The 26,945-nt window shown below is 50.6% G+C and overlaps 9 protein-coding genes across 9 annotated transcripts; 5 read left to right on the top strand and 4 right to left on the bottom strand.

Annotated features, from left to right (window-relative positions):
- Positions 1–177: 177 nt before the first annotated feature.
- Z519_11525 (uncharacterized protein) lies at positions 178–2,872 on the top strand (the record flags this gene model as incomplete). Its single annotated transcript, XM_016769236.1, has 3 exons — positions 178–1,111; positions 1,164–1,303; positions 1,355–2,872. 3 exons carry the CDS (start codon positions 178–180, stop codon positions 2,870–2,872), a joined length of 2,592 nt encoding a protein of 863 aa, XP_016614609.1.
- A 576-nt stretch (positions 2,873–3,448) lies between these two features.
- Positions 3,449–5,539, top strand: Z519_11524 (uncharacterized protein; the record flags this gene model as incomplete). The annotated part of the gene is made up of 1 exon (XM_016769235.1): positions 3,449–5,539. One exon carries the CDS (start codon positions 3,449–3,451, stop codon positions 5,537–5,539), a length of 2,091 nt encoding a protein of 696 aa, XP_016614608.1.
- A 655-nt stretch (positions 5,540–6,194) lies between these two features.
- Positions 6,195–9,372, bottom strand: Z519_11523 (uncharacterized protein; the record flags this gene model as incomplete). The annotated part of the gene is made up of 2 exons (XM_016769234.1): positions 6,195–8,849; positions 8,902–9,372. 2 exons carry the CDS (start codon positions 9,370–9,372, stop codon positions 6,195–6,197), a joined length of 3,126 nt encoding a protein of 1,041 aa, XP_016614607.1.
- Positions 9,373–10,382: 1,010 nt separating this feature from the next.
- Z519_11522 (uncharacterized protein) lies at positions 10,383–10,562 on the bottom strand (the record flags this gene model as incomplete). The annotated part of the gene is made up of 1 exon (XM_016769233.1): positions 10,383–10,562. One exon carries the CDS (start codon positions 10,560–10,562, stop codon positions 10,383–10,385), a length of 180 nt encoding a protein of 59 aa, XP_016614606.1.
- An 850-nt stretch (positions 10,563–11,412) lies between these two features.
- Positions 11,413–12,539, bottom strand: Z519_11521 (uncharacterized protein; the record flags this gene model as incomplete). Its single annotated transcript, XM_016769232.1, has 4 exons — positions 11,413–11,611; positions 11,669–12,103; positions 12,158–12,235; positions 12,289–12,539. The coding sequence occupies 4 exons, from the start codon at positions 12,537–12,539 to the stop codon at positions 11,413–11,415; spliced, it is 963 nt and encodes a 320-aa protein (XP_016614605.1).
- A 1,140-nt stretch (positions 12,540–13,679) lies between these two features.
- On the top strand, positions 13,680–15,336 carry Z519_11520 (uncharacterized protein; the record flags this gene model as incomplete). The annotated part of the gene is made up of 4 exons (XM_016769231.1): positions 13,680–13,739; positions 13,803–13,937; positions 14,130–14,687; positions 14,782–15,336. 4 exons carry the CDS (start codon positions 13,680–13,682, stop codon positions 15,334–15,336), a joined length of 1,308 nt encoding a protein of 435 aa, XP_016614604.1.
- A 398-nt stretch (positions 15,337–15,734) lies between these two features.
- Positions 15,735–17,892, top strand: Z519_11519 (uncharacterized protein; the record flags this gene model as incomplete). Its single annotated transcript, XM_016769230.1, has 8 exons — positions 15,735–15,804; positions 15,860–15,918; positions 15,966–16,175; positions 16,228–16,330; positions 16,389–16,570; positions 16,622–17,283; positions 17,345–17,717; positions 17,773–17,892. The coding sequence occupies 8 exons, from the start codon at positions 15,735–15,737 to the stop codon at positions 17,890–17,892; spliced, it is 1,779 nt and encodes a 592-aa protein (XP_016614603.1).
- Positions 17,893–21,818: 3,926 nt separating this feature from the next.
- On the bottom strand, positions 21,819–24,461 carry Z519_11518 (uncharacterized protein; the record flags this gene model as incomplete). The annotated part of the gene is made up of 1 exon (XM_016769229.1): positions 21,819–24,461. One exon carries the CDS (start codon positions 24,459–24,461, stop codon positions 21,819–21,821), a length of 2,643 nt encoding a protein of 880 aa, XP_016614602.1.
- Positions 24,462–25,217: 756 nt separating this feature from the next.
- Positions 25,218–25,784, top strand: Z519_11517 (uncharacterized protein; the record flags this gene model as incomplete). Its single annotated transcript, XM_016769228.1, has 2 exons — positions 25,218–25,481; positions 25,572–25,784. The coding sequence occupies 2 exons, from the start codon at positions 25,218–25,220 to the stop codon at positions 25,782–25,784; spliced, it is 477 nt and encodes a 158-aa protein (XP_016614601.1).
- Positions 25,785–26,945: the final 1,161 nt, after the last annotated feature.

Genomic DNA, 26,945 nt, shown 5'->3' with positions numbered 1-26,945 from the left:
CCATCGTTGCAATCCACTGCCTCACACATATCCATCTCTCCAACAACCCATCCAAGTCTGCAATCGCGAACCTTCATCACCAAGACTTCGGTTGAAGGGCTTGACCCGTCTCGTTTCTCTGTTTTCTTACATTTGTGATACCCCTTTTGCATCGTTTTGCCTCGACTGAATTTCACCATGGCTTCTGTTAATCGTCCCACGAATAAATCCATCAAGGAGAAGGACATCAACCAGAAACTCCAGCTCTACGGCATCTACCAAGCCTTCGTCAATGGCAAGGTCCCCTCCAACAAGCAGATCGATGTGGCACTCAACAGTGCCCTCGCATCCAAGGCTCTCTCTTCACCCTCTCCAAAGCTCTCCGAAGAGGGTCGCAAATTGATTGGCCACCTGAGAGAGGTCATCCGTCAAGCCAAATATCTGTTGCTGTCCAAGAATGAGGGAAATCTGCTTCAGGAGTTCATCTGGGATGCTCAACACCTGGACGGCAGCAATGCCAACCTCCCCAAAGCTCCTACGGACAAAACCACCGCTCAACAGCACGGTGACCAAGCCTTGGAAGGTCTCAAGACCCTCGGCAGACTCATCCTCTCGAATGGCCAATTTCGCAAACTCTTGAACGATGCCACGATCCTTATGCGGGACATGGCCGGTGACGCCGCTCAGAATGTCGCCAGTCGTGTTAATCCTTCCGAAGACCAGCTGAATCAAATCGACCACCCGGCTGAAGATAACACCTGGCACGACGTTCCAGACTTGTCTCGAGAGAGTTTGAAGAACCAAGCACGCGATGCGTACAACCAGAACAAGCCTTTCAGCAGAGGGGAAGTTGAGGACGCCGTACAGCAAGGCGTGGACACTGCTCAGCAGCATCCGGGTCAGGACAATCAAGAGGCCGGACGCGCAGGGCTGCAAAACGCAACGGACAATCTGAGGGACCGTGCTCGGCAGAATATTCCAGATGAACGCCAGGAAGATGTAAAGAAGGCCAAGGAAACCACGGCTCAGCACACCAAGAACTACATGGATAAGAAGATACCCCAAGAGCGCCGTGACCAGACGATCTGGCGCCTTAAAAAGATGGTTGTGGAGATTCAAGGTCACTCTGACTGTAAGTGCTGCTGCGTCATCTGACCAAGGACAATTGACTGACGTTCTCATAGATCGCCAAGCTATTGACACGCTCCTCTCTCTCGCAGAGACGTACGGCGGTCAAGCCAACAACTTGACTTCGCAATCGGCGGGAACTGTCAAAGGTGCTCATGAAGACGATCGCTTGAAGAGAGCAGAGGCTAACCTGAAGGTGCGTACAGACACTTACCGCGACAACAAGCACGCGCTAACCAAACTAAAGACAATTGTTGAACGCTTCGCCAACTACACAAGTACCGATGACTTCTTCGACGCCTTGAACAACATCTACCGAGACGCAGATCGTGATCCGGAACTCAAGGATTGGTTTAAGGCCGTTGACAAGTATATCCGCAAGTGCCTGCAGGAGCAGGGATACATTCTCCAAGACGCAGCCAACGAGGAATACAACCGCCTCCACGGCAAAGGCCGCTTCCTCCTTCGCGACCGCTATCGGGATCACACCGACCGTATCCTCGACGAGATCAAGTTCCTCGGTGATCAGTTTGACCAAGACCCACAGAACAAGGCATTTGGGGATGCTGTGACGAAAATGTTCCTCGACCTAGGCAACGATGAGGACGGCAAGCCCACGTTCAAGCCTCATTTGGTCAAGGATCTCACCGAGGTTATCATCCCCGAGATCTTCGAAAATACTCGCTACGTTCCAATCCCGAGAATCGAAGTTTCAGATCCCATGATTGATGCTGTGGTAGAGAACCTTGTCATCGAGAGCGACAATCTCTTCCCCAACGTATTGGAGTTTGGTAGTGACAACTATTTCCGCATGGGTCGTAAGGGAATCTCCAACAAGAGGGAGAACAAGGTCACCATCGCCGGCTCCGGCGTTCAGATGGACTTGCAAGACGTGGCTTACTACATCAAGAAGAAGCAAGGGTTCCCATCCATCACCGACAAGGGAGTCATGGACATTTTCCTCGGAGGCGAAGGCTTCAGTTTTAAAATCTCGGCGCGAAATGCCACCGCCACCGACCGCAGTCACTTCGTGGCCGTGGACAAGGTGGACGTGACAATTAAGCATTTGAACGTCAAGATTAAACAGTCCAACCACAAGTTGTTGTTCAAGATTGCTAAGCCGTTGGTGCTGAAGACAATGAAGCCCGCTATTCAAAAGGTGCTCGAGAAACAGATCAAGGACGCCTTCGTGAAAGCGGATGCCTTTGCTTTCAGTGTTCATCAAGATGTCGAACGCGTCAAACAAGCCACCAAGGACGACCCTGAGAATGCTCCAAATATCTGGCAAACTTACTGGAACTCCTACCAGAAGATGTTAACCGAGAAGAAGGAGAAGGCCAAAGACGTCGCCTCCAAGACCAACGTCAACGTGGCCATGACGAAGCAAGATGCTATGTTCAAGCATATCAACTTGCCCGGCGGTGTGTCGACCAAGGCGACGGAGTACAAGGAGCTTGCGGCCAAGGGGGATCGTTGGGAATCGCCAATTTTCAGCATCGGCGACGCGAAGGAGTCCACTGACATTCCCAAGCCGCAATCGGTCACCCGCAAACCCCATGAGACGGCTGCCGGTACTATCCGTGGTGGCAATCATCCGCACTCGGAGGACAACATGTCGTCTGTTACTGGCACGACGGCAACCAGCAACCCTGCCGGTGCCACAGCTGGCTTCAGCAATCAACTCGACCAAGCCTTCGACACTAACAAAGACGTCACCAACGGTAGCGCCAACAAGACTTACTACGACGGCGTCACTTCCCACTAGGGATGCTGAAGGAGAGCCCTCATGTTTTGTGTGAATTCGGCTGTTTGCATTGATACCCTCCTAAGAGTTTGGCTGGTGGTAGTGGTGGCGGTGAAGATGATGTCTTTACACCCTGGTACTGGGGAAAACAAGTGTTGTCTCTTGGCTTACGAATTTCCTTTCGTTGAGATTGTGGCATTGCGTTAAAAGGCTTCGTGTGCCTGTAATCGAAACTGAGATAGGTAGATACAGCAGAAAAGAGCGTTAATGTGTCCGAGTTACTCAATCTTCTTAGCATTCCGTACCTGGTTCCAAGACGCGGTGCACGACGGAGAGAGGGCCCTCGCGGCGTCATCGTTGCCTGCAGGCACTTGAGACGCGTGACGCGTGAGGCTGCTTATCGCCTTGGGATCGACTAGTGAGTGGCTTCTGCCCTATCCTGTCAAGTGCGGGATGCCAGGCGCCACTCCCTGCCCAAGGCAATTGACGTCTTGCGACTTGCTCTGTCTGACCTTTTCATGCAGTCGTTGTTCCTCAGCGAATATCGTTGCTCCTCCAGCTAGTAACCTGCATGTCTCAATCTTTAACCTTTCGGCCATGCCCGCTCGGAACCCCAAATTACCCGAGTATCCAAGACCGGTGTCACCCATCTGTGCCGATGAGATCCCAATCTGCGATGATACAATCGTCTATTGCGACCAGAGCCGCGACTTTGAAGAAGATGAAGAGCAGAGAGCAGCCAAAAGACGACGGATTGAGAGCCACGCCACCGCCTATCTCCGGGGCCAGCCTTTGTTCATTCTCACAGCCCAGCTGAGAGGACCCTTCGACGGCGGATGGACAAATCCTTGGGCCAGAGAGAAGGTTAACAAAACGAAGAAGACTGGAACAAATCAACAGATCCCTACACCACCTCCGAAGCCTGCGCGAGGGAAGAAGCAGAACTCTCCGGTTTTGAGGGGGGAGCATGTGGCACAAGCGGCTCCGGACACAAGCATACATGTCACAAAGCAAACAAAGGAAAGCTCCTCAGGGCGCAACCGGAGTCCGGTAACCAGCAGTGTACAGGGGGGAAAGAGGACAAGCCCACATCTTGAGAAGGAGGCCGAGCCTCCTAAGCACAACAAGGTGAAAAATTGGTTGAGGACGAATGCAGCATACAAGGGACCAGAGCATGCACAGCCGGACTTGCTATCTTCGTCACCCAGTGATGGCAAGACGAAGAAGTGCGGACATCCCAGACGGAACATCGAACGTCCAGTTCAAGTAGATGCTGATGTGAACATCGCCAGTGATCAAGGTTCAATTTCTTGCAGGATGACAGCATTGAGGCAACTCGAAGGATTTAAGAGCAGCTTTTCATCCCCCGTCAAACCGCAAACTCGGCAGATCGCTCCGGGAGCAAGAGACTGCCATACCTCCCCACTAAGGCCCACGAATCAAGATATCCACAACCACTACGAGGCGACGAAGCAACCCTGGACGAACGAATACAGGGCTGAATATGCCATCTTAAAATCCAAACGGGAAGCAGCCCATCGTATCCTGTCCGCTGTCGATGTAGTTCCTCCTGCCCTCGGCCTGTATGACAATTGCGATAAAACAACTGCTTCAAGCGAACACCAACCTCAACCCGGTCGGTTGCAGCTGTTTACAATCGAGAGGGAGAAAGAATCAGAGCCCAAGAGAAATGAGGCCCCCGGATTAAACGGTACTTCTGCTTCGCTTCCTAGTGCACAAGACGCAGCTCCTCCGAACCACAGTGAGCGTGCGCCTCATTCCCTGACCAAAGAAACAGCGGAATCAAGCACGACGACTGATTTGCCCTCCGCTCAAGGGCCATCACCTCCGGTCTTAGCGTCTCTGCCTTCGGATCTCTCCAGTCACGGTCAAATGTTCCACGAAGCCCTGGATCGCTGTTATTCCGAAGTTGTCGACGCCGTGGACGTGGAAAGAGCAGCTGCTATTGATGTTTCCGCCGCTGGGGATACGACTGCTCACGCCAGGGATGTGCCTTACCAGGACCACATTCCCCTAACATACCCACCAGATCCGGTACTGCATAGCCAGCATCAATCCCAGAACAAGGCCGACAGCTTTGGCACGTTGCATTCCGTAACTGACCATGCATTTGTTTTGTCCAAGTCCATGAGGAAGGCTGGGCGGGGTAATCCAAAAGCATCCTTTCCAGCGGGTATCGCGAAGGCCAGAGCAACCAAAAACAAAAGGCGAATGGTATCATCGACTGAGAATATACCATCTGAGTCATCTCGGGGGTCTATCAAATCGGTTCTGAAGGTTGCGAAACCGACTGTCGCGAATCAAAACAGGGTGGGAGATTCCAAGACAGCGATGCCACTCGGATTGGAGCAGCAATCTAGTGCAGACGGCGGACAGCGCTCAGCCCCCAACGACTCGGGGTCTCCAAACGGCTTACGAACATCCGCGCCGAGAAGCATCCTCAAATCATTCCTGCAGAGTTCGATGAGAGCGCCTCTCCAGTCGAGCAACCCTGGCTTGTCATCATCGAGCAGGCAGGATGCACAGCGACAGCAATTACTCAAATTGGTCGAGAGCGACGCCGACTTTGATCTGGAAGCTGCCATAGACGATCTAGGCTCTTTCCTAGGAACATGGGACGAGGAAAAGCAAGCGTTCGCGGCTGCCGCCACCACCACCTCTGGCTAGTCATGTAGACCTGGGTAGGCTTGCTTTGAAGATGCGACAAGACGGTGTCGGCTGTGCAGTCTCTGCTGTGTTTGCTGCGACTTTATCGTTTGTCAATTTGGAAATTTCGGCGCCAATGAAGATGATTGATGATGATGGACATGGGCGGCTTGGTTTATTTTTTGTTTGAACTTTTGTTTTTGGCTTTTCTGTGTAGAGGGAGACCTACCTGCTGGGGCAGGCATACGGAAATGTAAAATGAAAACCAGAACTAGATATAAATCAAAGTCCTTGCTCGCTTGCTCGCTTGCGGTCGATATAGACACGGACTTGAGGGGCAATAAGTACTTTGTATTCTCGGCAGTATCAGATGCAATCTTACGCAGCTGGGAGAGAAAGTGTCGAAGACGGTCCTGAAGGCTCACACCTGGTGGCACTATCGCCAACCGGGATACAGCAACAATGTCGTATAGAGAGGATCGATAAACCCCCCGCGAAAAGAAAGAAAGTCCCTGGACTGGGACGGGAGAGAACAAATCTTCTTGGGCGCTGGCTGTTGCTCATCCAACGACCGTCAGATTTACAGCTGAAAGAGGAGAGAGAAAAGGAGGGAAAGAAGAAAGATTCTTGCATATCGCCTGCTTTCCTTGGATGTTACAACTCATGCACAGATACCTCATGGTACGTAAAGCCTCACAAACCCCTGCACAGTCCGCCGACAGGTAACGCAGCTCCCAAAATTGTTCCATGCTAAACTGACCCGACAATCCTCGCAGACGCAGAGACATCGACACGGCCAGGCAATAATTGTTCGCGGCGCATTCTGACAAACGACACAAGGAGGTCCGTACTGTCTGTCTTGATCTGGGTTGCCCGTGTCTGGCGTTCCACTTTGAGGCGGTGGCACAGGGGGTGCATGCTTCCGTCGACGGTTGAGAATCAGGGATTCGAGGACCTCTGCTTCCTCTATGGGGGTGAGGGGCCGGGGGCCTGTGGGTTGCGGCTCTTGGTACAGGGAGATTGTTGGGGCCCGATGGTGATTGGATGTTGCGGGAGCTGGACTGCGTCCGGCAAGGAGGATTCGAGCTCGTTCGGACTCGATCTCGCGACGGTAGCGTGAACGAGTCATCACACCAGGAGAGTTAGCCGGCACAGTGGCGAGGTGAGAGGCAAGTATCCGTGCTTCTTCGCGGGATTCTCTGTCTGGTGGATTTAAAAGTCTTGCCAGGGTCGCTGCATCGAGCGGCGAGTCTGTGAAGGCCGGTGTTGATTCTCTGGTCACAACGCCGGAGAATGACCACGACTGGCCCGTGGAGGATTGAGTCGGTGTTCGACTTCCATCAGGCTCGGATTCCCAGGCATTTTCTTCGTCGCCATCGCTGTTGTGAGTGCTGGCTTCAGTGGACGTCGAAATGACACTCGTGGTATCGTCGCAATCATCAGCATTCGATGGCTGATAATCTCCGCTATCATCTTTTGTGCCAAACCATCCGCCTGACTTCCACCATTCATACAACTTGGTATCGAGCAGTTCATCAATCCTCTCTCCGGGGAATTCGGTCATCAATCGCCTCTTCATTTCTGGCTCGATATCGACTTCATCGCTGCTCGCTATCGTGAGCTTCCCGTCTTCTGATAGAATCCAAAAGTCCAGCATTCCTTCGCTATTCAGACCGCTTGGTTTTGCGTTCATCCTCTTCAGAGACCGACCAACGATTCGTCTAAGCCAGCGAGGTCGCGCCGTGATGCCAACCGTGTCCAGCAGAACGCCAATCCCAAATCCAATATATCCAGCAACTAAAAATATGATGCCACGAACATAGATCATGAGCAAATAAAAACGGGTGGTCCGTTGTACAGCGCCGACTCCGCCAGCGCGAGGGGTAGGATAGACGAATGAATCTTTGGCTTCGTTTTCCTTTTTGTCGAGTTTTCGTTCCTTGGAATAGCCAGACTCCCAGACACCGCCCTTGTCGGCGGCCCCAGGTCTCGAAGGAGGAAGGCCGTATTCTTCTAGAATTTGAAATTGTTGACTGTTTGGGAAGGCACTTTGAAAAGGTCCCATTTCACGCATTGCTGCGTCGAATTCATCCAGTCTGTCCTCTTCCAACCATGTGAATTGGCGGACTTCGACTGCCCTGCCCTCATTTAAGAAAACTGCTTCAGATGCCGCTGTCAGTGCAGCAAATCCGCTGCGGAGGAGTGTTGTGTAGAAGTCCTCATGCCAACGGATTTCAATCCCTCGAGTTTGGACCGCAGCCTGCAGATTGTCGTGAGCTATGATGAAACGTTCTTTAAGGGTGGTTGGCCGTGGAATTTGCGGGTTGGTGCCGAGGGAAACCGCCGTCAAAGTGAGTGCAACCAAGTATATGAGCAGGCAGATCGCAATCCCCGCTAGGATGACCATATGAGGAAGGAATCCTATAATCGCCACCGTAGGAAAGTGTAAAAGACTGCTAACAGGGCGACGGTCGCCGTTATCCCCGCTCCGAACCATGACACTGGTCGTGCTGAATCCCCAGACAAACGCCGCCATGAAAGTCATGGCCCATATTCCGGTATTCATAAGTCTCCATTGACGTTGCTTTCCCAAAACAGCAATGACGTGAGATGAAAGCGAGTTGCAGCACGACAATAATGCGACCAAGAGGATTTCTACCGGGACGTTGACACGATCAAGTAGATGCGGACCTGTCAGAGTGGCCGTCGCGTCGGCGAGAGCCAATATTGTACCGGATGCGGGTATTGTAGGCTGGGAATCCGGGCGAGGAGACGTGATGTTGGCTTTACCGCTGCTGGGGGATTTGCTTGACCCATAGTAGCCGAGACCCAGGGTGTGGGAGATCATCGTCTCAGCCTCGGCGAATGCTAGAGAATGCTCGAACACGGACATTCCAACCTCTGCCGTTGTCGGTATCTGTTGTAGCGAGCATGACAGATTTTCAACGACATGGGACAGGCTGAGCCGCAAGAAGGAAGGCCAAAGAAGTGAGAAAGAACCAAAAGGTGCTCGAACCTCTGGGCTTGGTCTGCTCATCCCAATGGCGGCACAAGCTTGGGCGTCTGTCGACCGAAATAGAAGTGTAGATGTGAGAATGTGCAGCCAGCCACCGTCGGTGGACCAATCTAAGAGGCTGTATTTGTTGTTGTCTCCGTGCCGATAGAGCGAGAAATCCGGCGATGTTTGGCACCGAATAGCTTGCAGGAGTTGATGGATCTGAGTTATAAACAGCACAATGGGGACAATCCGCAAAGCCAGCCTCCTCGTCCAAGTCAGCTGTATTCGTTGCCTCGACGCTCCGTAAACACTGATACGGTTTAGAATCAGGGCCTATGCATGTCAGTAGATGTGCTTCTCCATTTTCCAAAGCAGCCACTCTTACCACCACAAAACACGTAAAGGCCCATCTTGAAGTGAGATAGTGCAGCATGCCCCAATAAGACTTAAAGCCGGTTGCTTGGAATGCCTCTGAAAAGAAGTTCGCCCAACTGTCTGCACCTGTCTCTCCCAGGGCCTGGGCCACAGCGGGTTGGGCTGCTGCATCTGCCATAGCTTGGGTTCCAGCAATGCCGGCGCCGGTGGCCGTCCCAGCTCTTGTCAGACTATTGGTACCAAGTCCTTCGAGAATGAATCGGCTCCATATGTGGAGGAGGGTGCGATCGATCCGCGAGGTAAGTCGGAGAGGGAAGCGGAAGATCGGGTGTATGCTGAACGGAAGGGAGAAGGCGGATGTCACATTCGCTGCTGTGGCTTTGAGGCTCGTCAGATTCAGTAATGCAGGTGAGGCAGAGGTCATCGGCCCATGGGCGAAAGCAGAAGCTGCCTGTGCTGCTGTCGCTTCAACTGAGACCATGGTGTCAATGTGTCTCCCCGCTCATGCGGGAGGCAGTGACCCTTCAAATCATTGGAATAGGGATTTAATTCAGCCTTTTCCAGTCGCGGCGACAGCGCCCAGTCAGAGGACTAATCCCAGTTTCCAGGATCGAGAACGAAGCAGTATGCGGGAAAAGAAGGTTGTTGCATTCAGGAAGGGATTCAAGTAGTCGGCTCATCCCACTGCCGAAAACCGGTTGACGGGTAGTTGGGCCAAGGCCATGGTGTCAGCCACAGCCTTGCGAACTGCTCAGGAATCACGTGGAGACGCATCTTTCAGCCTTGCCCCTTTTGGATTCACCCTCTTGCACCCACCCTACCTGTACCGAGTACAGGCTATGTACTTGGTATAAGTAGGCGCTTGGTTGTGTCACATGGCTCTACCACATGAGAGCATTATGTTATTTGAGTGCTAGCCTGGATGTGCTTTGGCACCCCTCTTTCTCTTTCCTGTTAGCAAGCTGATAGTCGAGTCACTCTGAGTTTCTCGACTTACTTTTCAGACAAACACAAGACAGAAAACAACAAAGGCATTATGCCACCAACCGGCCATTACTGTTTTCTCCCTTCCCTGGCGCGCTACGGGTTGTCTCGCGCGAAAATACTTGTACCTGAATGTCTCCTTGTGACTAGACCACATGTCGCTTTGCTCGCCCTCTGGTCACTCTGCACTTCCTGAGCACTCCTCGCGTCGTTTTCCTCTTCATTCATCACAAGCTTTTGGTCCAATAAATGCTTGGCTATCAAAGGTCCAAATCCACGGGACTGACACACCATAAGTGCACATCAACCTTAGAAAGGCACTCTGAGGCACCACTTTGACAATTGATCACAAAGAGAATAGCTTAGGTCTTATAAATCAAGGTACCGAGTGCTTCCGAACGCGAGGACTTCTCAACAGCTAACGAAATACATCATAGATTGGTCCCCAACGAAAAATAACCACGTTATAGCTTATTGCTTCACGTCTTATCCTTGCACGTCCTTTCTCTATGCACCTTTCGGGGCCCTGGAACCGTCGTTCTTCTCCAAGCTCAAAGCCTGTTTGTTTTCCTCTGTGGCAACGACGCCGCCTTGCCCGTTCATATGCGGCTGCCAGCCCGGACTGCTTGCAGTTGCGGCTTGACCGTATACAGGCACCCAACCACCTGCCGGCTGCGTGGTGGGCATCGTGAAGACTTGCTGACTTCCCCCTTGCTTGGTGGAACGCCCATTCCGCTCCTCCTTCCCGCTGGGCCGTGTCAGCGTATCTGGGCTTTGGCGAAGTCGGGTGGGGGATTCTGGGGATGAGTTGTAGCATACTTCAGATGTTTGGCCAGGTAGACTCCACCACCGACTATAACGCAGATCGTAGAAGACCCACAGCACAGTCGAGTTTGGCGTTGAACGTTTTTCGACTTGAAGATGATGTGAAGATTGTGTTCTTGACTTTCTGCAGAATGCAAGAGCAAGAAGGAAATAGAAAATGTCTAGTTCACCATTATATACTCAGTATGCTTCAGTTTCATCTTGGATAAGCTCGTGCTTCGACTCCTTTTGCGGACGTAGAGAAGGGATCCTTCCGCAAAGTTTTCCCAATTTGGCAGCTTCAAACGTAATTAAGTGGGCAGCTCAATCTGGTAGTATAGGAGGCGCGGCACCACTAGTCAGTAAGACCGACAGCTGTTGAGAGTCAGCAACTCGAGTACTTATGCCTTCACGAACAGCGTTTCGGACCTGTCTCAATGTGTCGATCCCGCCTTATTCGCCGGTAGAATACAGGAGCTGCTGAAGGCTTGTGAGATTGCTTTTACCGATCTATAGCCAGAAGATGGAACTGCTAATTTAAATGCTCGTCTAATCGCTACAACTTGTCAAGCCCACAACTCCTGGTTCCACGTACAGCAGACAATACGGATTTACAAAGCCAGCAACTATGCCAACCTTCGATCTTCATTCATTGTGCAGAACATGCAACGCTCTTTCCATACATCGCCTTTATGTATTCCACGTTCTCAAGCGCCCTTCCGAGCCCAGCGGGTTAAATCATTGAGGCACCAACAGTGTTTTCATGGTCTTGGCCCCAGGTGAGCTCGATAGTGGATCGGTTCTCCCTCCTGAATCCTGCCTCTTCGCCTCCTCCCTTGGTTAGGACCATGTACTTGATGGTGTTGAAATCATCACCGAAAGCGAACCCAGGGTGGGCGACCACAAAACAGAAGACGGCAATAGTAATCATGCTATTGATAGTACCGTCAATAATTAGGTCCAAGTAGCAGCAGAGCACCCACACTTACCCGGACTCGAGGATGATGAATGGGACCTCCTTTCTCATCAGAGCACTGTCCCATCCCGAACCAAGTTCAACAACTCTGTAAATGCATCGGGTGAAGATTGTCACAAAGACCAGGGCTACTGCCAAAAGAAACGCTCGGAAGCCCGTCCCCATCCTTGTCTTTAAAAATATAGGGTTCTTTCGGTTCGGGTATTTCCTGACACGTATCGCAAAGTCGGCACAGGCTGCTGCAAAGAAGCCAAGGGACACAATCTGGAAAATCAACCCAGCTAGCATGAGTTTGTTGCCTATGGACATGGTACTCGGCTTTGTGGCTGAAGCCGCCACGCCTCCCCCCCCTCCTTGAAGCGAGAGGGAAATGAGGTCGCAGAAGATGAAGAATCGCGTGTACATTTTGGCGGATATACGAGACAAGTTCTCTCCGTAAACGATGATACTTCCACCCGGTTAGCGACTCTTCAATTCTGCGACGGGCTTGAGCCCTGCTCACATTCGTGAAAGACAGAGGTATAATGCGGCAGAGTAAAAGGCTGGTCCGCTAGTAAGACAGATAATTTGCACGAGGAATCTGCGGTTCGCATTCAGCTTGGCAACTGGTAACCTGGGGGCAGGTAAACTGACGTGCTCAACCGGTAAGGATTGTAATGCATGAATATTCTGCCAATGTATCCAATCACTTCAGACTGCGACCCGAGACACATCATGGCCATGAACGTCCAAGTTTTGTACTTTGATCCTTGGATAATATTGCACAATAGCGCTATTCCGAACAGGATGAGGAAAACAATGGTGACGGGGAGGTTTGGCGCATAGCCGAGACTGGAGCCATCAGAAGGGCAGCCAGAGCTAACATGTGTGCATTCGTCGTCCATGTTGCGAATGTTCTGGACGGTCCACGGAGAAGATAAAAAGGACCTGGCTATCTGCGGCTTGCTGATGACTAGGAGTTCCAAATAATGATAAGGGCGGCCAACGGAGGGTATAGCCCTTTAAGTAATGGAACTTCAAAACGCGCAGAACTTCATCCTGACGTTTCCGTTGGTCCTGTTGGATTCTCTTGGTGCGTCGGGAATGTGGGACTTTCGACTTCAGCCTGTCAAGAGATACGAGTCACGGCTACTCCCTAGTCTGATGAATGTGGCCTACTGCTGTAGAAGGTGGATTGAAAGACTCCCTTTCGGGATGATGTCGCGCTTTGGTGAGCGCATTCATCCGTTTCATAGGAATCTCCGAGAAGGATGAAGGATGAGGGACAGGAGTGCAATGGTGGTGGGCAATTGCCGCCATCCCAGCGAGTAGTACATGACGGGAATGGGAAGATAGTTTGGGAAAGCTGAACGAAGCGTGGAAGCGCTATGGCCTGATATGGAAATCTTTGCGGAAACCTGTGTCCAATTCTAGGGGAAATCATACAAACTGGACGACAGAGCTCCTGGTAGATCAGCCAGACCGCTAATCATCAAACCTGCAGCAGTTAAATTCTCGGGAGATACGGACGTATCAATGGCTGGTTGGGCTAACAACGGTGATCGGCAGTCCAGGGTTGTATCTGGACTTTTACAGGCCACCCGCTCAGCCTTGTCGCTTCGTTAATACCACCTTACGTAATGGAGTAAGCACTCAACGACGGACGACGCTCTTGTTACATCGTCATCCTGGCCCCTGGTTCCGTGATCAGCTCTTCCTGGGAATGTAGATCCAGCTCTTAAGTTTGATTGCGACTGAATAATGAGGTTTTCATGCGTAGTAACTAGAGGCTGCCGCAGTGTCCTATCAAGTATGCAAAGAGATGTTTCTGACCAACCGACTCCAGCCTTCAGAAATGCGAAGTTCACAGATTCACTTCTCAACCCGGCCCATCAACATTCGGCTTACATACCACCTACTGTACAACCTTCGGAAGAGCCATTTCGATATTCTCAGCGGCCGCTGGTACAGAAGAACAGTGTGAAACCGACAAACAGTGAGATCGCCGAATGAAATAGGTTCAATCTGCGATACATTTGCCGACGATGGGTCGCACCGCAGGACGGAGTAGGGGATGCAAAAATTGCCTTAAACGGAAAATCAAGGTAACAATCCATCTTATATCTCCTGAGGCAAGCGGTCAACCAGAGCCTAATTTGTTTGAATAGTGCGATGAAAATGCTCCGATATGCAGAGAATGCTCCAACGCCAACCTTGAATGTTCTGGTCCAAGACTTGGTCCTGTGTTCATCGATATGAGCAACAAGATCAAGAGAAGTACAGAAATCAAGCGGACAAAGGCAGTCCATGCACAAAGCGTTACCAAAATTCCTTTACGCTGGGCGTCGACAACCGCCGAGTTTTATTCACTGGAAAGTGATTCCACATCGGCCAGATCCATTGAGAGGAATAGATCTCCAGAGCCCATTGCTCGCCAGGTGAACATGGCTGGCGCTATCCCCGGAAATAACAGGTCAACGCTTGAGGCATCTGAGCCATGCCGTGATTCAACTGGCCGTGACTCGGACCACATCATGTTTCAGTTCAGTCTGCCTACAACCTATACCCCGAATGCCGCTCCTCTTTTCGAACAACTCTACCTATCAAATCTCATTGTATCATACAGTTGTCCGGAAGGGCAAAGAGCTGGTTTGCACATGTGGATACCTAACTTACCCCGGATGCTGGCTTCATGGGAGAATCCGGTAATCACCTACTCCAGCCGTGCGACATCCATGGCACTCTACGGGCGCCTGATCAAGAGTACAACCATTGCATTTCAAGCACGTAAATGTTATGCGAAATGCCTTCAACTTCAAAAGGACAGCTGTCGAATCGATGCAACAGGGGTGCAAAAGTCGCCGAATTCGTCGTCCCTGGCATCGATCGCGGCGACTTGCCTTCTGGCCGTCTTTGAATCCACAGCGTCCACTACCCCAGACGGATGGGTGCACCATTTCTCTGCTGCAATAAGGATGTTGCTCCTGAAGGGCCCCATTGCCTGCCAAAGGGGATTGGCCAATCAACTTTTCCGGTCTTTAAGACTGGCCTCGGTATGTCAGAAATTCTGCCATGATCTCGAAATCCGCTAACGTGCATTAGGTAGTCGTGGGTATGACAACTTGTAGGCCTTCGCCCTTCGATCAGCCCGAGTGGCATAATTTGCCTTTCGTGGCCTGCCAGAAGTCATACCTAGACGACCTTGTCGACATTCTTGTACAACTACCTTCTTGTTCTTTCAAGGTGCATAAATGGAAGAAGGATAAATCGCTGAGAGAGTCCGCCGATCTGAGGAGGCAGATCCTGGAGCAGACGGATTCACTATTGCTGCGCCTAGATTTGTTTTCGGAATTATACGATATCGAACGCTTGACCACAGCTTTTCAGGCCAGTTTTGTGGCATTTTTTCATTCAGCATGTCTAATTTGCTTGAATTATCATAGTGTGGTCGCGTCGGTGAGCATGACGGAGACGTCAAGGATGGAAGAGCATGCAGAGATGATTCTGAAGTGTGCATCTTACCATAAGGAAGCCGGAATACACTCGGGGGGTTCATTCAACATGTCATTTCCCTTGAAGATTGCGAGCCTCATGCCTCCTTCTGAGGACATCAGAGAACGAGCACAAGATATGATCTCGAGTTGGGGAGATCAGAGAGGTCTCATGGATTTGTTCCAAGCAGCTTACCCTTTATGTACGTAGTCGTCCCGGTCAGAATAATCATATACTCCCCTTCCCTAGGATCGTCCCGACTTCCTCATGTATCGTCTAGTCTCTCTACTTCAAACTAGGGAAATTTGGATTAGCCGATCTTTGGGTCTCTTTAGTCATATGCCACCGGGCAAAAATAAATCGATCCTGGTAGCAGCCACTACCATACGCTGAACGAGTACCAAAAGGGAAATCTTTGCGGAGGATTTGGCCATCTTACGGTGACATTTTAGACAAGTTAACCCCTGACTGGCTCAATGGTTTTCAGTGATGGTGAGGTGTATAAGAACACTGCTGAGCCGTTAAAACTTGTCAAACAATCAGTGATCAGACACCAACTTCATTTCACGCTCTCTTCTCGTCCATTTCCTTCCTTCTCGTCCAGCAGCATGAAGTTTCTGAACTCGATTCTTGCAGCCTCAAACTTGACGGCCAACCTGTCTCAGAAAGTAACGAATGGTAGGATATGCCACATTTGGTTATACTGGAAACTGCTCATCACATCGTCATGCAGGTGGTAGCCATCTCGGGACACTGAACGCTCCTTACCTTCCTCCATTCCTAGAGAACAATGTAAGTATACGAATTCAGGAGAATCATTCAGTCTAACACTGTTGCAGCCACTGCCGCACAAATATCCATGGGGCCAGGCGTCCGTCAATGAAACGAATCCATACGTTGAAGTGCCAAACACTGGATTTATTCGAAGTTATCACTTTGTGCTATCGAGAGGCTGGGTTGCCCCGGATGGAGTCCAAAAATGGGGAATCCTCATCAATGGTCAGTTTCCTGGACCTCTCATTGAGGCTAATTGGGGAGATACAATACAAGTGAGTGTGTCAGAAGAATGGAATTCATTCACAAGATAGCTCACACTCACAGGTGACTGTTGAGAACAAAATCACTGGTCCAGAGGAAGGCACATCTCTGCATTGGCATGGTCTGTTGCAGAAAGAAACACCATGGTTTGATGGTGTGCCATCCGGTATGTCGCTCAATAGTCACCCGGACTCGTGCTTCAGCAATAGTGACCTCCTGCATAGTTTCGCAATGCCCGGTTGCTCCCAACTCGACCTTTACGTACTCATTCAAGGCAGACTCGTACGGGTCAAGCTGGTATCATTCTCATTACAGTGCACAATACGCGGATGGTTTATTCGGTCCGATGGTCATCTATGGACCCTCTCACGTCGGTTATGATGTAGATGTTGGTCCGGTAGTGCTGGTGGGAACATCCAAAGCTCCCCTCCCATTGCCATATTACTGACTATCCCAGTCCGATCATTTCCACAGCGAATACTTCAAAATCGTCGAAGCGATTACTGGAAAATCAGATATCCCGAACTCAGACAACAACTTGATCAATGGTAAGATGAATTATGATTGTTCTCTGGCCAAAGGGTACAACTGCACGCCCAATGCCGGACTTTCTAAATTCAAGTTCCAATCTGGCAAGAAACACCGCTTACGGCTCATCAACGCTGGTGCCGAGGGTCTCCAGAAATTCACTATCGACAGTCATACTATGACAGTAATCGCCAATGACTTCGTTCCGGTGAAACCATACAAAGCAGATGTCATCACTCTAGGAGTGGGCCAGAGAACAGACATTATCGTCGAAGGCACCGGGAAGCCCACAGACGCTGTTTGGATGAGGAGCGATATCAGTACGCTATGTAGCCACACCAACCAGTCTCGTGCACTTGCGGCAATATACTACGAAGAGGCAGACACATCAGCAACGCCGACTTCTGTTGCTACAAAATGGAACGACACAAACTGCGCAAATGATCCGCTGGAACTAACAGAGCCGTTCTTCCAGTATGCGCCGCCACAGACGCCCGCCTTCACACAGACTATCGATGTGGATTTCGGACCGAACGCCACCCAGGCACAAGTCTGGAAGATGAATAACGAGTCATTCAGGGCAAATTATGAGTGAGAACCACCCTAACAATTTAAGCTCCATCTGCGTTCACCGGCTGACATTGGTTTCCAGCCACCCTCTTCTCCTTCTCACGAAGCTAGGCAATACATCGTACCCGTATGACCCGCAATGGAACGTGTACAACTTCCACAGCAACACATCCATACGTCTAATCATCCGCGGTCTCATCCCTCTGGCCCATCCCATGCACCTTCATGGGCACAACTTCTGGGTTGTGGCACAAGGCACGGGCGAATGGAACGGCACTGTGACAAGGCCGCATAATCCGCAGCGCAGAGATACCCAGATGCTCGAACGCGGCATCCCCACGGAGACGGGAATGTCATACATCGTTCTCGACTTTCAGGCTGATAACCCCGGCGTGTGGCCACTTCATTGCCACGTCGCGTGGCACGTTAGCGACGGACTTTATGTTAATATCATGGTATGTATATCTTTGCTTCAGAAATACCTTGCAAATCTGACTTTTTGGTCGGTAGGAGCGGCCAGACCTGGTCATGCGAAACCGACAGATTCCGTCCATCATGGCCCAAACTTGCCGCGACTGGGCAGCGTACAGTGGCCACAATGTTGTGGAGCAGATCGATTCTGGTCTGTAGCCTTCAAGTTTTTCCTTTTTCCGGGTGGATATATACAATTTTATTACACCAGAGCTTCTGGCTGTCGAGTTAGACGGTGGAATGTTTTACTTCAATAGTCAATCTGCTGGGGTACCTTATATACGACGCAGATGTTATCCTCGAATGGGTCGAGACGGGATCTAGAGAACACGCCCCATCATCCTATCGCCGACAGAAGTGCCTCATTGGCGCTAGCGACAACTGTACAACTTGTCGTAGTCGAACCATTCTGTCACGAGCCCACCGTTGTCCCCAAGTACTCTACGCCCTCCACCCGAATCGGGTGGACGGTATAGAAAGAAAAGGATAAGGCAAAGGATGGTTGAAGCACAAGGCTATCGGTTAACGCTACCTTACCCTTTTCACGTGACAGAAAGAGGGGAAGCTATAAGAGTCTTCTCTCACCCGAACCGGCTGAGAGAGAACTCTTCCTTTCTCTTAAGCGTTGAGTCGTTGTCAATAGGACTACGTGAATAGAACAAGGCATTCAGCTACTCCAATTCCTTTGTACCTACTGCGTTGCGTAGGTCCCTGATACATTCCATCCCAGTGCTTGATGGCTCGAGTGGCCGAGATCGATTTACTAATCGTCCCCAGCACCTCCACGGCATATATCTTCTCAGTTATCTCCTTGCATTGATAGTGGCTGCGCACCCACTCCCAGCTGAACAGTACTTCCAAACCATCTCCCTGTTAGTCGTTTTAATTGTGCTAGGACGAGTGGTGGGTCCATTTGCGAGATAAGGGACCGTCCAGACAGTATCCATAGGTCTCTGCAGGCCAGCACGGCAAACCTCTACACCGCCGATGGTCTTCATAATAATCCAATCAACACATGACTGGTTCAGTATGGCGATCAACCTCCAAAGTCACGGATGACTCTCGGATTCCAACAGACTGTGTCGTCTTGTATCGGGCTCTTGTGAAGTCGACGGGTCCATAATGACAGGAGAATCCTTATGCACCGGGCCTCGCCGTTCAGATGGTCATTTTAACTGCTGGAGGGGTCGCGGCAAAACATGGTGTCATGTTCAAGCCGGCAATTACCGTTCAGGCGCACGATATATCTCCTATGCTGTCTTCGATCAGACTGGCATGCTCGCACAAGGTCAGTTATCTGTCGTGGAAGAACTGGGTTTCAGTGGAGACCGCGATTTTGCTGTATCTGCTGCCCTAGGTTTGGTGTGATAGCAAACATCCCGTCTGTTGCAGTGGCGACCTATCTCAAAGTTAAAGGTGTTCGTTGCGCGAAGATTGAAAACGCCAAATCGATTATTGTGAAGGGCGTTCAATTCCTGCTCGACCGCCATGGGGTACGCTGAGGCAAAAATCGTTGGCTCTCAATCGACCGTCTCGAGGTTCGCAATCTTCTGACGAAAGGCTTCACAGTATTTGCCTTCACAAGGCATCAAGAGTCCAGTGCCGTCTTTGGCTTTCCCACTCCCTCCGATATGACACCCTATTCGTTGTCAGCGAGTTCCAAAAGTGCAAAAATTCCATGTCAATCATCGGCGGTCATGACGACGAAGCGGTTCAGACAATTGAACCACAGCCTTCTCTCAGCATGGGGGGTGTCCACGGGTTCGATATCTGCACATTGGAATACCTTTATGCTGCGTTGACCGTCAGTCAACCTACTCTGTCCCCCTGTCTCCCATTGTCCCTCCGCCCTTGTGCCTCCTGAAGCGTACTGCATGTCGAACTGCCTTCTAAGTTGGCCGAAGGCACATCGAATGAGAAGTTTACTTCTTTCATCAACTCCAGGGTTTTCTGCACGATATTGCTAGTCTTCTGGATGACTAGAATACTGTCCACTTCCAGCACGGCGGAGGCCCCCTAGCACGGCTCTACTACGTGTCTGACGCTCAATAGCTCAGGACCCGCTCTTTTCATCTTTCAGTGAGCGCGTACGGTTTGGGCATATTTAAGTACAGCGGCAAGGGCTGTGCGTTCGCCATGCTTACCGACACTAGACACGGTGTCGATTTCAGGCTATGCGACGTCAAATTGAAACCCTGGACAAAACATCGGAAATACTTCAGTCAATTGCTTCCCTCGACCCCTTGTTGGGCACAAAGACACCGGACGAGAAGGAGATGATGGACATAAACCTAAATATTCGTTCCGCATTGGCAACGAGTCCATCGTATGCCTCAGGGAACTTACCCCAAGGCAGTTTCGAATTTAATAGAGTTGGAGTCCTCACTCCGTGGGAGCCGGTCAACTATAGTAACGCATTTCCCAAAGAGTTTATATCGCGCTTTATCGGGTCTGGTCATCAGGGCTTTGGTGCTAGTAGGGTCGATCGACGTGCCTCGATGAAGATGTAGCTCGACTGTCGTGTAGACAAATCGATCGCAGCGGCCCTTGACCATCTGAATTCCAGTCCACAAATTCTAATATTTTGAAAATAGTCTAGATTTCAATATAATTGCCTCACAATAGCCAATCTGTTTCTCCTCGCCTTCCCAGCACGCTTCCCCCCTCTTCCAATAATTTCTTTGAGAACAGTTCTCAGGGATGATACAAGTTTATTGTAGGATAGTTCTGAGACAGAGGACATTCTCTTCCCTTTGTTGATATTCACTTCCCGTGTAAGTAACTCTCTCTTCTGGTATCTAGATACATTAACCTCTGAGACTGGAAAGACTTCTCAACCATGGCAATAGCAAGGAGAGAAAGGAGAAGAAGAAGAACTTCTGGTAGGGATCCGATGCCCTCGTTGATGGCTGCGTTCCATCATTTGTCTGATACCTGAGGAGTGCTAAATCCCTTGTTCCTGCTAGAGTTCCAACGGACCTCAACAGTACAATAGTGAGCACGGTCATGGCCAGTAATGCCATGAATTTGTCTCTCAGGCGGTGCATTTCGCGAACTCTCCCCAAGGCGAGAACTCCCAGTCGATGTGCCAGAAGTAGCTGGAGACCAAACAATAGAGCACCTTTGGTGATTTTGTACAGATTATGGCGGGAAGGAGAGAGAGGAATGCTCTCGTGCCTTACAGGTCCGTGTTTGGGAGATCTGACTCGATTTTCAAACCTGTTGATAGTGGGCTTAGTTTCGTTCGAGGACGGATAGATTGCGACGATCCAAAGAGTAGGGCTGTGAGAGTCATCCAACCAGTCTAATATAGTCATTGCTCGTCAAAACAGCCAATTATTGGGTGCAATGTGCTACGATGGACTGGTTTGACTTGTAGTTTCGAGGAACTCAGGAGCCCTGAAGGATTGGAAGAAGAAACTAATGTATAAGAACAAGGACTGTCTGGCGGGAAAGGGGGCCAAGGTCAGCGGCCACGAAACAGCCTAGAAACACTGCCCAGTGAGTCTGCCCGCATTCTTGAATTCTGTGGCAGTAGCTGCCCATCTCAACCTGCTATGGATGGCATATTTCTCAGCCATAGGACCAGGATGTGCCTTCTCATTTGGTTGAGGACCACTATGCTGGGGCTGCCGGCCTGGTGCTCGCCATGGAAAACGACCAATAAATTATAATTAAGTAATACATTGTAAGCCGAACTGAAAGATAAGTGGCACACTGAAAGTTCTTGCGTATTAGAATGCGGAGAGCCTTCGTTGATGATGAACACTCCGTTTACCTTGGAAATAGAGACCCTCTGTTGTTCATCGTATACTGTCAATTATTTTCGATACAGCAATCGCTTGGACGTTATTGAGCAGTCTTGGGGTACGTATTGCGAAGCAGACTGCGGCACATATTTTTAAAGCAGGCTCAACATGCACTTAAACAATAGGTTTAGGAATTTCTGATGCGGTCTTTCGCTTTTGCGAGTTGTATCATTCTCCCCCCACCGTAACCAGCCTCTCAAGCCGCAGGCGATCATTGCGAGATGATGCCTGACCGTGAATGCTTGCAGATGAGAGCGGTTCGCCTGCCTCAAGCCATCAGAAGAGCGGCATGATCCTCCTCCACCACGGGGATTTCGATCCTTCCCTGTCCTCAAAACTATCGATCCAATTCCCAATCAAGATCTTCTCGTGGAAAATTACCGCAAACTGCACGGCAACGATAAAAAGAGCAAACCCGCATGTTGAGTAGAAGAGGATATCTCGCGTGTGGGATGATTGGCCTGTCGCCCTATACCACACCCACAGCGGAATCATCGTGGCCGCCATGATCAAGATTAACACTGCAGGCACGCCGAAGTAGAGAATCCTCGTCATGGTCCATGGGGGTAATGAGTGTTTCTTCCTTCGCATCTTGGGTTGGTACCACTGTTCGCGGTTGCAGGAGATTACCACAATCGGGCCTGCCATGCTGGCTTGAAAGTGACTTTGCTGTTTCTGTCGGGTGAATTTGTAGGATAATGAAGAGAGGAAGTCGGCTTCGATGATCGAATCTGGCCGGATTTGCCTGACAAGGAGGCTGCAGCCATTGCCGCTGATGTACTCTGTTTCGCTATCGCCCGATTGACCTTCGGTCTGGGGTAGGAGGATGCAGATCTGAGCGGTGCCTCTCACGTGCTGTGTAAGGGCACTGATGTCATGAATACTAACTTCGAAACTGATCGATAGTTGTCTTCGTTGCCAGTCTTCGTGAGCTAGTTCGAATGAAAATGTATGTGGAAGTGGGCCATTTACCGGTAGGATGAATTTGAGCTTGAGATTCGGAGGAAATACGATCCCGCCTTCGGCAAAAGCAAACGTTCCATCTGCGTCTCGTATTAGTCCTTGAACCTGGGTAGGAATCCATCGCATATGTGCCGGAACTGAGGTTGATCGTGGGAGATCGCGAAACAAGAAAGACGCCGGCACTTTGGGTAGATCGCGCATCATCGCAGGGAGTCGATCGCGCTCCGGTAGACTCATGATCTCTTTGCCGCTATATCCAAGCAGAGTAGCCATAATACCCCACGCATCATCTGGCCATGACGTTGACCGAGCTGTCAATGCGTTCCACACGAAGGCGAACCCGACGTATTCTGAAACCACGGGTTGTGAAGCAAGCCATGCGATATGGAACGGATAGAATGCAGCCCGCAACAAGTCGCTCAAGAGGCTTCTGGAAGGAAGATCGAGCTTCTTGAAAGCTTTCGTGGAACGTTGGAAATCATCATACTCAATGAGTCTGTCGCCGATGCAGAAAAGCATAATTGACTGTTGGGCCAGTGATGCCTCAGAGAATGTCCAACAACGCGTCATCCAGCCAGAGGACGCTACCCTTGCCATTGTCTCCGTGGTCGACATATCAGTATTTTTGATTTCTGTCAATGCTTTGTCGACAACTAAAACAGCTTCGGCGCCTGCGAACACAGGGTAGATGCGTGATATTGCCTGTTTACGGAGCTCTTGAAATTCCGGACGCACAGCCGATGGTATGCAGAATACATCAAGCCAGATATCGAATGACTTCGGTCCCTTGAAGACATTGCGAGCCAGAAAGGGAGCGAAAGGCAGATAAAATAATCTCTCCGCCTGTATTCGCGGACGGGCTCTCCGAAGATAGAAGGCGAGCTTGAGGAATTGACATCGAAAGACTTTGTTTTGCATAGGAATGACGATACCATCAGCCCAGACGTGGCTGAATGCAATATGGCGCTTGCTGCCCTTGGCAGGAATAACTTTCAAGCTCACCCTGTTGTCATCGTGGACTGTGCACCTGACTAGGGGAATGCCACCAGCTTGGAGGATTTTGCTGACTTCATCGATATCTGGGCCTATTGCTTCGCACTTGCAGTCCTGTGTCAAGTGCCGAGCTTGATGGTTGGCAGGGTCGACGTCGCGTGCCACGCATTTAGAAGCATCGGCACAACGGCCATGGTCGAGTTGTGATGCATCCCTCCCCTGCAGGCATGTGATTGACCACACAGTAGTGAGACTATAAGTATCCAGCAGTCTCAAGATCTCGTGGAAGCACCAGTTGTACTCGACCATAAGCAGCGCGAGAGGTCGGTAGGATGCTGGTAAATGCGGCCACCGGATGATATCAACCGAGATCTTGAATTTGTCGTTCAAATGTGCACCGTCCATATCGCTCGCCCATAGCATATCCCAGAGAGAACAAATCAGAATCCTTATGGAGAAAACGATGAGCTGGTGCACCTCAGTGATCGGAACCCCATAATGATCGAGTTGGTCGCAGAATTTCCAACCTGCGGTGGTTGAATCTTTCACGCGCTGAATCCGTTCGTCTTTGGCTTCCTCTCGCACCTTAGCCACCTGAACACGCCATTGCGACATGTATAGCTTCAGCTTGGTCGAGTTAATAATTTGCTCACTCGTGGAAGGGTTGGTGACGATGAAGTCCTGTACACATGTTCTGGCACCGAAAGTGTCGGCGATTAGTCCAAAGTAGAGCCATGCCTGTACTCGAGCAAAGTACATGTCAGCGTCCTCCAATTCCTGGAGCCCAGACAAGTTTGGTGTATGCTTTTCATCTCGATCCGCGAGACCATGCGTTTCTGCGTAGGCGTAAAAGTGGTCGTTAGGTTCGGCGACTTGGCCCAGGAATGGGATGTCGTAGTATCCAAAAAACAGGACTCGACTTGGAGGGCGTTGCCTGTTCTCTGGTACGGGCAGATGATTCATGTCCCTAAGATACTTGTGAAATCTGCTGAGTCGAGGCCGAGAATTTGTGGTGTCAGACCCGCGATTGAAGGGTCGACGGAGCGACAGGTTTCAACGTGTTCATGCTCTGCCTGTTGAGGTTCGGCAGATCCCCGGCGTTTGACCTGGTCTGCCTGTTGAGGTTCCAGCCCCTAGTGCCTGTGAGCAGGGTCAGGCTGTCGCATTCTCGTAATAGCTTCCCTCACTACACCCAGTACTATTTTCGGCCTATTTACGTACCCAGGATAAAGTAAAGCCCTGTGCTTCCCCACGTGACCTGATATGCGCAGCCCCCTCTGCCTTGTTCACAACGATCGCCGTGTACTCCATGGGTTAGTAGTAGAGAAATTAAATCTTGACATGATTGGTTCTAGCGGGGCTATGCAAATGCTTGAATTGGAGACCTTTCTTGCCTTTCCAGAAATCGTGGAAGCCAGTTAAAACCTCCCAACCAGACCTTACATATTGTTGAACCATATTAGGTAGTCGGCTCCATTTCTTGGACCTTCAGAAATTGCAGGTATTTATAAAGGCAACCCCGTCCTTCTCACTCGATAGAGACATTCACATTCTACCAACCAAAGTCACAATATTTCATACTTCCTCCATCATTCATCAAGACAGTTCCGCTGCATAGGCCAGGGTTTCTGTCGAACTGTATGGGCTGCTGAAGGAGGCATGGTGGCGACGAAAAGAGAGGATGGTGGTCCAGGGCAGTCTCTTCTCAACGATTACAACATGCACAAACTCGTGCTCGAGACGGCCTCACAGGCGAAGATCAGCGTGTGCGTCCCACAATGGCCGCATTTTGTGAAGAACGACGATAGCTGGTGGAACATGAATCTCCCTAGCTTTCCGACGCGCTACACGACCTGCAACGTACTATGCTCTGAACGCATACCACCACTACCGCAAGAAGTCAGGGAACGTCTCATTGACCTATACTGTCCACTCGCGTCGATTACCACTATCAAGGCCAACGACGCCGACCGAGACTGCTCAGTACGCCTCTACTTGGGCCGGCGAAAGATCTAGAACGAGGTCTGGCGAAACTTCTTCTCCCTACACAATTATCACTTACATCTCAACCAGGCAGAGGACCTCGAGCTTCCGATTATGAAGTATGCACATGCGATGGCTGAGACACTCGCCATGATGCACTGGACGGCGAAGACCGACACCCATGACATTTCGTACTGGGAGGGTTTCGAACGCGAACAGGAAACGCCCATAACAAATACACTCACGGCATCTTGGGAACTCATTCGCTATGGGTCCTGGACTTTGACTGCTGCAAGCCGCTAAACTTGGATGCCGCCGGCATCAAGCAAGCCGCTCGTGCGTTTCTGAGGAACGGCCCATGCTTCCCTCGGTCTGCAATTAACGCAGAATCCTCAGACAGAACTCTGTGGATTGAGTTCCGAACCCGATATCTCGAGTGCAGTCGGGATCTCGTCGCTGGTTACGACGTACGCTGTCTCAGCTTACCCGAGAAAGCCATTGCACGGGTTACGGAAATGCACGAACAACGCACAGAGATAAAGCTATCGGCACTTCCATCTTAACAGTGCATTTGTACGTGGATAATACATTGCCCTTCATTAAGTTACATACTGACTTCTTCAACCAAATATCTCATTTCCTGCGCTTCATGATACCAATCACTGACTAATAGTAGATTGGCAGCCCACATTGATCGGCGAAATCCCCTTCACGAAGAGCGTGTCTTCAATATCATCAGTATTTTAATTCACCACTAATGATCACCTGTGGAGCGTTTCGGTAAGCGTACCTATCTAATACAAGCGCCTCGATCCTCACGATGGCGAATCCAAACGTTGCAGCCCTGCCTACAAGCTGCCTGACTAGGGTCAACAAGGCTTTAGCCGAGCTGCGATCCCATGTATTCGGTTGTGGCGGCGGCGGCGGCGGCGGCGGAGGCGGCAGAAGAGCTCGACCATTGGGAGAAGCTGTCCTTCCGACCAGAGGGACAGGACAAGGGGGAAGAGGGTAGCGCGGTGGGAGAGCACACTACCGTGAAAGGTCTGAGGATGGAATCTGGCAACATTACTCACAATCAGCTCGTGGTCCGGGTTTCCGAGGAAGTCGCGGCCGAGGAAATTGAGAAGTGGAATTGTTGTAGCTGATGAGAGCTGGGGGCGCTGTGAGTCTTTAACCCGTCTCAACGTTGGAAGAGAAGAATTCTGTCGGCTATCTGGAGCTCAGCACGGACACCAACCATCATCACGGATAATGAGCATGCATTGTTTAACTACACAATTGTGGTAGACTCTCTTCTCTGGACATTCAAGCTACCAACGGGCGTGATGTCTTACCGTCTTGTTTCTCGCAGCTCTACTAGAGCATTAACATCAAGCCAAACACCTAGATAGAGAAAAGTTATCGAATCCCTATACAGACCAGAGTTATCGAGACTATATAGTGAAAAGTTATCGAGTTTCAGCA

Source organism: Cladophialophora bantiana (assembly GCF_000835475.1).
Source record: "Cladophialophora bantiana CBS 173.52 unplaced genomic scaffold supercont1.22, whole genome shotgun sequence".
NCBI lineage: Eukaryota > Fungi > Ascomycota > Eurotiomycetes > Chaetothyriales > Herpotrichiellaceae > Cladophialophora > Cladophialophora bantiana.
The sequence above is the reverse complement of the archived record's forward strand: the minus strand, read 5'-3'. Positions and strand labels throughout refer to the sequence as shown.